The following is a 10,078-nucleotide window of genomic DNA, read 5'->3' as shown; positions in this document are numbered from 1 at the left end:
ATAAATACTGTGTTATGCGACCTTAATATGGCGACGTCAACTTTGCCATCGACTCAAGTGATGGATGAGTTTCCGTGATAGCTCTACTTTGTCTAAACGGTTTCCCCAAGAGCCACGGAAATTACAGTTCAGCGATAATAATACTTGGTCTGCTGGAAGATGGACGACATAAAAGCTGTCTGAACGATCGCGTGGTTCGCTTTAGTTCGACGTTCTTCGGAGGAGCAGCAGCATCTACCAACATGAGAGCGAAGATAGGCATTTTGCTTACCCTTCTTGTTTACTTGTACGTGGTTACCACGACAGTGAAAGGTAAGTTATTGCGATGAAAGCTGATTTCTGAACACGGAAACTGCATGCAAAATAATGATTTCCGTTGTAAATTTGTGATCATAGTAGACCTTACGAAAGTCGCTTTTTGTTGTGTCAATAGATCTGATATCAATATCTTTGTGCTTTAGGTGCTTTATCAATCCTCCATTAGCAAACATATGCGACATGACGATTTATAGATATCTAGTAATTCGATGAAATATCCTGTATTTGATTCAAAGTTTGAAGTTCATATATCTTACGGTTGCAAATATAATGATTTATATTTCAAACAGTAGACTAACATTCCATGTCAATTGTACATTTCAACCATCTTTGACGTGAGTTTAGTTAACTAGTTAGTCTTTGTGTAGGCACTATAGGTACTATAGACACTACGCAATGCAAGTGAATCTATATGACATGTAAGTTCTGTTTCCATTTTCATGAAGCGGCCAGGGATTGCTTAGATGTTTGGGACAACAACATCACCGAAAGCGGCGTGTACACCGTGGGGCAGCCGCCTTTCCAGGTCTACTGCTACCAAGATTCTCAAGAACTGCAAGGAGGTAGGAACAAAGAGTGACTTTGCCATGAAGGCCAGTATAGGTGGCAACTTTGAATTCTGAATCTAGACTGTCAACCTGCATGGCCACCGTTTGGCGTAATACACCGGCTCCGTAATATTTTGTTTCAAGCAGTTTGAATTAGCTTTATCGAGCACCCAAGTGTCAGACTGATTGGTCTTGAGAACTCCGTATCACACGACAAATGTGCATGGTAAAACCGGGGCCCGACCGGGCTGTTCATGTGAACGAAAGATAAACAAGAATGTACACAAATGATGCTCGTGACTAATATTTCAAAATCTGTTTGTATTTTGTTGTCTTTTATGTTATACTTTTTGTTACCAGAAACTATATGGCATCATTTTTGTGTCAAAAATACAGACGTTAAAAACGTCACGTTTTGGGGTCAATACGTTACGTATGCTATGTGAACGTTCACGTATGACATAACGCGTGGATACGTTACGCACATATGGTTCTGAAATTTCCGTGTCAAAATTACGGACGTAAAAAAACGTCACGTTTGTAAGTCAATGCGTCACGTACGTTTCATCTATATGTTAACGTAATGTTGGTTATGTTAACGTAAAACTGGTTATGTCAACGTAACGTAGGTTATGTCATGGTAACGTAACGTATGTTATGTTATGGTAACGTAGCGTAGGTTATGTTATGGTAACGTAGCGTAGGTTATGTTATGCTACGTTGCATTACGTTATGTCAATGTACGTTATGTTAACGCAAAGTATAAACATCGCGTACGTACGTAACATTATCCGCGCGGCCATCACATCGCGAGCCGCCAAACGTGCACATGCAGGAGCCCAGCTAGTAGCTTCCAGCTTCTCAGGCCTGCCACCGTTGTCGGAACTCCCATCGCCGTTGGACTTTGCGCAGTAAGACTTGCACAGGTGTTTAAAGACCAACAGGCCTCGTGGCAAAAACGAACGAGCCAGTCTCTCCGGACTGAGAAAGAGCCTGGATCCGGCGGACGGCACAGGGTCATACAGCCGGAGGCCTTCTCAGTTGCCCCGCGGTGCCCAACTCACTTGGGCTTGTGGCCCCTGCCGTTGTCTCAGGAAGGTGAGGTCGTCCGCCAGGCGCCGAGTTTGCTGGCCGGCATCCTCAGAACCTGAAGATCGCCCAGAGTCAAACACATCTCTCCCCGCTGCCAGAGAGGGGGTGTAGTTTAAGTCGTAGCCAGGACTTCCTCCACACACACACACCCATAGGGAAACCCCCTCTTTCAGGACAATGTACAGTCCCTAATAGAGAAATAAGGGCAATTGCTGTGTGCGGGCCACACTCCTGGTGGCCTCCCTTTCACTTTTTTTTCTGATTAGCCCAGTTCTAAAAATGGGGGTAATTAATTCAACCAGACCGGCTATTCGCCAATTTCACACTTCCCATAATGCCTAGTAAGACCACCCCCTCCCCCTTCCTCGATGTAATATATAAAACAAGTTCTATCGACAAACTGGTCAACTATTGTTTTGAATGATTTCTCTAGTATAAAGCGCATGCCATAATTGCATTTTTGTTGGAATTAGAGAAAATGACGTACCTTCTTTCGATATCGATAACGGTTACGAGGTCCTAACGCTCGCCGTTGACTAATACCGCTTACGCTCTGTCAGTGAGGAAAGCTAGCGCTGTGATCCAAGCACTGATCTCTCCACGGATGTCGTAATGGCGGAGTCTATGTTGTAGCAGGCTATGGTTAACCTAATCGAAGTGGGGTCTTGTGGCGTAGCGGCAGCGTTCTCGACTCGGAACCAGAGGCCCCGGGTTCGAGTCCTGACATGCCACCGATCTTGTGCCCTTGGGAAAGGCACTTAACACGACTTTCCTCACTTCGCTCAGGTGTAAATGAGTATCGTACTGTCCCTGTGTTGGTGGCGGCATTAATATAAGTTGAAAAACTTGAGTGTGCCGTCACCACGTCTTGTGATTGCATGTTTCGGAATATAAAAAAAAAACCTAATCGAAGGCTTTAGCAAAGTTCATCACCAGGACGTCCGTTTGACGTCCATTCACCATGTTCTCATGACAAACAGCTCTTCTGTGAATTCCAGAAGATGAGATTCACATGACCTTCCTGTTCTAAAACCACTTTACCTGCTTACTGCAGGTTGGGATCTTCCAGCGAGTTGTCCAACAAATGGTCACCTCAGTCTCGCCAACGGCAAAATGTACGTGGCGCCATCCGACGAGCAGGTCGACTACGCCACGGCCCAGGCGAGATGTGCCGCGGAGGGAGGGGCGGTCGCTCTGCCGCTGGACTCGAACGAGCAGGAGTATCTTGTGTATTTCAAGAACTGTCTAGACCAGTAAGAATCATGTTTTCAATCACTGTTACACCATATAGTACATGAGCAGTTAAGTTAAATATTAAATATGATTAAAAATTTAGCCACAGATAGTACTTATCATGACCTCTACAGCATCTCTACAGCAGCTTGCTAGTCTACTGGCAGTGGTCTGTGTGTTACTCCCATACTCTTTCCCGAATGCTACGTGCTAAGTAGATTAAGGCTTAAGCAGTATATACCATTTCTAAAGTCTTTTGTATGACTCGGCCGGGGATCAATTGCAAACTCACGACCTACCGAATGCAAGGCGTCTAAGCACTCTACCCACTTGACCATTGCACTAGTACTATATACTGAGGCACACTCTACTCCTTTCTAAGACTTGGAAATACCTTAGAAAACAACATTCACCGCGAAACATTGTATCAAAACAGTACAAAACAGGTGTAAAAGGGAGATGTCATTTTCTCATGGCATCTTACAGAAATGCTCAGTTTTGGGTTGACTCAGTAGACCAGACGGAACGTGGGTTGACAGCCAGGGTAGCGCGCTCGGCGGATTCTCTGCCTGGGCACCCGGGGAGCCCGATGATCCTACAAAACTCTGTTCTCATCTTGTGTTTGGAGCAATGTCCGATAGTGAACGCAGAAACAAGTGGGCGGACGCACCATGCGGCGAAAGCTTCAGATACATATGTAAAACAAGTAAGTTTTGTGTAATATCCGTCATTGTTGTCTGTCTGTCTGTCTGTATGTTGTCTGTCTGTGCTATGGGCCATTGAGCCTGAAATAAACAATAAATAAAAATTAGCATTGTTTTATTCAACAGTTTTACAACACAATATATAAAGGTGTTTCAAACACAACTGCTTTTTCAATCAGTCTTTCGACAAAGTTTGCAAGTACGTACGTTACAATAACGTTAACGTTAACATATCGTTAACATAACGTTAACATATTGTTAACATAACGTTAACATGACGTTAACATAACGTGATAACTACGTTAACGTTAACCAACGTTACGCTAAAGTTAACGTTACCGTGGACGTAACCTTTGATATAACCTAACCGTTTGTTATTTTGACGCGAAAATTGGGATACATAACGTATCAGTACGTTACGTACATGTACGTATGATACGTACGTGGCGTATTGACTAAAAGCCGTGACGATTCTTTACGTCCGTAGTTTTGACACGGAAAATGCAGAATCACATGTACGTTACTTACCCACACGTTATGTCATGCGTGACGTATTGACGCAAAACACGTGACGCATTGACCCCAAAACGTGACGCTTTTAACGTCCGTATTTTTGATACAAAAATGATGCCATAGAAACTACCCCAGCGGACCCTGCCCGGGTTTGATTTAGCATTCTAATACTGCACGGACAGTGTTTTAAGACTTGTTGTTTTCCAGACGTGAACATAGCACGAGGGAAACCAACCCAGCAGTCGAGCACCCAGTACCACGACTCGGCCTACGCCGTGGACGGTAACCGCGGCACGAACCTTCCCGCCGACGGCTGCACCCACACGTCCCTGCCCTCCACAGCAGACCCCTGGTGGTACGTGTATCTGTATAGCCAGTATAACCGCCTTTCGGCGTAACACACCAGCTTCTGTATCTGTATAGCCGGTATAACCGCCTTTCGGCGTAACACACCAGCTTCTGTATCTGTATAGCCGGTATAACCGCCTTTCGACGTAACACACCAGCTTCTGTATCTGTATAGCCGGTATAACCGCCTTTCGGCGTAACACACCAGCTTCTGTATAGCCGGTATAACCGCCTTTCGACGTAACACACCAGCTTCGCAGGAACGCGGCGCGGCGGCAGCTGGCTACATTACACCGAACGACTTGTTACACCTAATCCTTGAACATCTAACTCTAGACATTCTTTAAAGCTATCTAATGACAATGCCCCTACTGTACTTGGTGACAGTGAGTTCCACTCTGCGATAGTTCTGGGAAAGAATGAATTCTTGAACACCTCAATCCTTTGTTGATAACTCTGGTACTTGAAGGCATGACTATTTCTTGTTCTCTACTGGGCTGGTAACGTGGACCTGATACAAGGGTTTTCTTTTACACAACAGAATTTTCTGACGTCTCGGTGCCTGTCAGACACCTTCCTCAGAGATTCTAACTGGAGTTCTGCTTCTCGCCGCTGTATGTAGCCGATGTAGGTGGCGCTTTTGCGGCGAGAACACAATCCAAATCCTCGTCCTGGGAATCCCCCACGTTTGAAATTGTGTTCTCGCCTCAAAAACGCTACCTACATCGGCTACATATAGCGGCGAGAAGATGAACTCCAGTCAGAATAAAACCCTTGTATCTTTTACTTTTTTATACCAACATTTCATGACTAGACATGGTGACGGCACACTCAAATTATATCAACTTATTTTATGCCGTCACCGACGCAAATAGAGGACAAATACGGAACAGGACAATACTCATTTCCACTTGAATTAAGTGAGGAAAGTCGTGTAAAATGTCTTTTTCAAGGTTACAAGATCGGTGGCATGTCAGGACTCGAACCCGGGACCTCTTGGTTCCAACTCGAGCACTCTGCCGTTACGCCACACGACCCCACATACTTTACTTTCCTATTTACACATACCCTGTATTTTACCAACCTGATGAAACTATCTTCGAAAGGTACGTGGACCTGCAGAGCTTCCGCGCCGTCAGCCACGTCACCATCGTGAACAGGGCCGACGCCGCCCCGGAGAGGATCAACCCCTTCCGGCTGCACGTCAGCGCGGACACGGACATTCTGTCCAGTCCGACTTGTGGAGGTGACTAACATCCATCGATCTCTCTATCCATACATACATCCATACATCTATACACCCATCCATCCACCCCTCCACCCATCCATCCATCTATACACCCTCCATCCATCTATACACACATACACCCATCCATCCATCTATACACCCATCAATCCATTTATACATACACCCATCCATCCATCCATCCATCCATTCATCCATCCATCCATCCATCCATCCATCCATCCATCCATCCATTCATACATACATACATACATACATACATACATACATACATTCATACATACATACATACATACATACATACATACATACATTCATACATACATACATACATTCATACATACATCCATGCATACATCCATACATACATCCATTCATACATACATACATACATACATACACCCACTCATCCATCCATCCATAAATACATACATTCATACATACATACATACATACATACACACATACACACTGCACATACGCGCGCGCACACACACGCACATACACGCACGCGCACACTGTAAACACACATCAAATCTGTCCACACCAATGTACAAAAATAAATACACTGACAAATGGGATGTACATGCATTGCATGGCTATTATTATGAAGTGTCAGAAGAGACATAGTCAGGAAAACTTACATCTGAATGTTGCCCTCATTTTCAGCATGTAAAGTTGATATGATTCTGCCATCAGAAGGACATTCTGTGACTTGTCTAAATATTTATATTAAGTAGACAATTTTTTCGTGTGGAAGCAAGCGTGACTACCTTGGTACAGTACTACTTCATTCCATACAGCATTTCTACTGTGTAGAATGATAAACTTGTAGTGAGCATTTGAAAAAAAAAGATCTAAACCACTGCTATAATTGCCGGTCTTAAGTTTTACTTTGTTGGTTTGACTGCGGATGGTCGGAGAGCCGCTGCACAGTAGTGGTGAGACTCCCGCCTGTCGCCTATGGACATCCTGAAAAAAGCAATCAGAATTATCAGGGATGAGCTGTGGAATGATTTAGTTAAGAGCAATGATAGTCTGCCGCCTTACTCTGATGGGCACTTATAATTAAGCAGTGACATGATTGCTGGATATATCAGGAAATAGTACGGATACAATACTAGTAGGTACCTGGAGCAGCCTGGCATATGAAGTAATACAGCTTGTAGCACAATGCGTCGGCCCACTTGTCTTTCAGCCATTTGTAATTGGAGTAAAGGACGCAATGTTGCTTGCCGAAAGCGTTGTCCGGTTGTCCCGAACCCCAGGCGTTGTACGACCCAAGTGCAGAACCGTCAATCCACTCAAACCTTCCCTCTTCGCGCTGATCGTGCAGGCCGATCCAGAAGCGCTCATTGTTGGGCACAGCCTTGTACAGGGAGACCAGGAAGGTGTTGGTGTCAGCGTCTCGAGGCATGGCGAGGGTGCCGCCGTCTTCGCGACAGGCCGCGGCCGCTTCGCTGAAGGGCTTGCGTGTGTCGAATGCCTTGTAGCAGATTCCACGCCACATTGTGTAACCTTCGGGACAAGATGCTGAAAAACACGTTTTTTTTTCAAAAACAGGCAAAAGATGTTGAAAATTGTGACATACGTGCAATATATTCTTCACCAACATTAAATCTAGGAGTTGTATTTGATAACAGACAACCGTGCGTTTGAAATATAACATATTGCCCCACACACAAACACACAAACATGTGATGTAATGGTGTCCCAAAATACTTTTTTCCAACAAATGAATGTTGGCAAATAGACTAACATATAGAATTAACATAATGGCTGAAAACCAATTTACGTAAAGTCTTCCCAATTGCGTGAAGACGCGGCTCAATGGTGGCGGCCCGGTTGCGCTCGTTGTCCAGGTCGCGCTTCAAGGCGTCTTGGTAGCATTTCAAGGCGTCTTGGTCGCGCTTCAAGGCGTCTAGGTCGCGTTTCAAGGCGTCAACAGTGGCGGCCCGTTGGCGTATTTCGTCTTGGACGCGTTTCACAGTTGTCGACAATTGAGATATTTCCTATGAACGTATTTACGTACGTCAGAATACCGAACGTAAGAAGCAAACTTACCCAAAAATGCAGAAAATTAGCACCCTCCTAAAAAGCAGAATAAGAATGAGAAAAATAGCTGGACAACAAGCTTTACGGTACATGACTGTTACCTGTTTGGTGCTGAACGTCAGAGGGGCGAGTCCCACGGCGCATAGGCTCAGTAGCACGGCGATGCCGGCGGCTAGGCAGCTGCGGCGGGCGCGGAGGAAGCTACAGACACCACGGCGGCCGCTCGCTCCACCCGGATACGCGCGGTCTGGTAGGAAAAACGTACGTCGCTCAGGTTTTTGTTTAAGTCAACATTTACGCATAGTGATGTTCAGTTTAAGTAAATATGTCATGAGTATAAAATACCCGTAATTTACCCCTACGGAAAAGTAGCGTTTTCGTATTGATTGTGCAAATTAGACCCTCATTTGCATAGTTGGTGTCTGTTAATGGTCCACCTGCCATACAATATAGATGCTATATGTATTAAGGTTCCATTATAAAAAAAGCAATGAAATTAGAGGATTTTTTATTACCGATGCAAATTAAGTGCTCATTTACATGTATTTCAGCCTAAGCCAGCTACTTCCCTAAAATTGTTCATTTTTATAATCATACCAAATATCATGGCAATCCATCCAGGGCTTCTAAACTTATGCTGACTACAAATATGCAGAAACACACACAGCCCTTATCAAAAATTTTACAATGCAATAACGCTCCCGCAGTTTTGAATTCAAAACAAACTGCTTGGGGGACCAAACCTACGAAAAAAAAACAGATATAATCCCTACCTAACGATCCTATTTTTAGGATCCGTAGATTTAATGTCACCAAATTTACCCATACAGCAAAGTATGCAATAGTCGGTCGGTGATTATATACCCTCTGTACAAGTGTATTTTCTTCTGGTGGTACAAATATCCACTGCAATAATAAAAGGCAGGTATGAAAAGCGCCGGTTACCTGCAGACGTTGCGTAACCTTTCACCGCCTCGGCGTCTTCATACGTGTGTGAAGACGTGTCCTGGTCTTCCCGCTGCTTGTCAGAAGCGCCTTTGCCGTGGCGAACACACCCGCGAGAACCACTCTGACGGACGGGACGGGGTTGGGGCGGCGGCCCGCTGGTTTGGCGGCTGCCGGGGCCGGACACAGGCAACCGGACAGGCTCTGCCTGCTCGTACATTTCGACCGTACTGTGCAGACTGTATTGTTGCGCAGTGTATAGCTGTGAAAAAATCATGAATATAGGAACTACTACCTTAATTAGTCTGCAAAAAGTCACGCCACGTTTTCCATTATTTAGCAGAATGACGTTACATGGGGTGATGTGATGGCATTTTGTTTTTCTGCAAGAGGCAGACTCATTTTCGTAGAAAAAGAAGTTAATCTAGGCTTGTAGCAGAAACATCAAACAGATCTATTCAAACATACAGGAGAACTCTTAATGTAATCCTTAAATGCTCAAGACTTGTGCGCAGGAACCAACGTTGCCACATACACATGTAGCAGAGATGCCCCCCTCCCACTTCTTTGGTTGCCGGCAAAATAGTAGAAATTTGGCTAGATGGGGTGAAAATAACTACAGCAATACTCCTACTTCTTTTTTCTTCCTTTGAAATATAATTCTGAAGTGGAACAAACGGTTTTACAGGCTAAATATCTCCTTTCTCGGTCTATCTGCATTTCATACCTTCACCCCAGGTGATATTCAATTCCGTACAACGCCCAAAGGCTGGGAATAAGAATTATTGTCCTGGTGGAGGTTTCTAGTTCATTCAAATTTCTAGTCACGTACGTTTGGGTATAATTTGCCCACGAAAAGACATCTCTCGATAATGTTTTCACTGTTAGATCGCCTAAAACGTTTTGTTGTGTAACAAATACATGACGGAATGAATAAACATTGATATCAAAAACATGACACCCCTCCCCATTTCAGGCCGTTGTTCATGTTTTTAGACGTTTTACGTTATCATGTTGAGCCTGTTGGATTTGGATAAAAATCCTTACCCTTCCATTCAGAAGACAAAATACCACAG

At 44.4% G+C, this 10,078-nt stretch overlaps 1 protein-coding gene across 1 annotated transcript; it reads right to left on the bottom strand.

Moving 5' to 3' along the window:
- Positions 1–6,751: 6,751 nt before the first annotated feature.
- On the bottom strand, positions 6,752–9,222 carry LOC109484568 (C-type lectin domain family 4 member M-like). The gene is made up of 5 exons (XM_019787891.1): positions 9,003–9,222; positions 8,159–8,304; positions 7,798–8,014; positions 7,134–7,535; positions 6,752–6,974 (listed from the first exon to the last, which is right to left on the bottom strand). Exons 1-5 carry the CDS (start codon positions 9,220–9,222, stop codon positions 6,964–6,966), a joined length of 996 nt encoding a protein of 331 aa, XP_019643450.1. The 3' UTR covers positions 6,752–6,963.
- Positions 9,223–10,078: the final 856 nt, after the last annotated feature.

This window comes from Branchiostoma belcheri, unplaced genomic scaffold (genome assembly GCF_001625305.1).
Source record: "Branchiostoma belcheri isolate BF01 breed outbred unplaced genomic scaffold, Haploidv18h27 scaffold7, whole genome shotgun sequence".
Taxonomy (NCBI): Eukaryota; Metazoa; Chordata; class Leptocardii; order Amphioxiformes; family Branchiostomatidae; genus Branchiostoma; species Branchiostoma belcheri.
This window is presented reverse-complemented; position numbering and strand designations above follow the sequence as displayed.

Bases quoted from the DNA above. Each gene is read 5' to 3' on its own strand.
- LOC109484568 (XM_019787891.1), bottom strand. From the start codon at position 9,222: ATGTACGAGCAGGCAGAGCCTGTCCGGTTGCCTGTGTCCGGCCCCGGC. The intron at 8,305-9,002 runs GTAACCGGCGCT...TTTTCCTACCAG, and splicing joins AGGTTACGCAACGTCTGCAG to ACCGCGCGTATCCGGGTGGA. The intron at 8,015-8,158 runs GTAACAGTCATG...ATACGTTCATAG, and splicing joins TGACGTTCAGCACCAAACAG to GAAATATCTCAATTGTCGAC.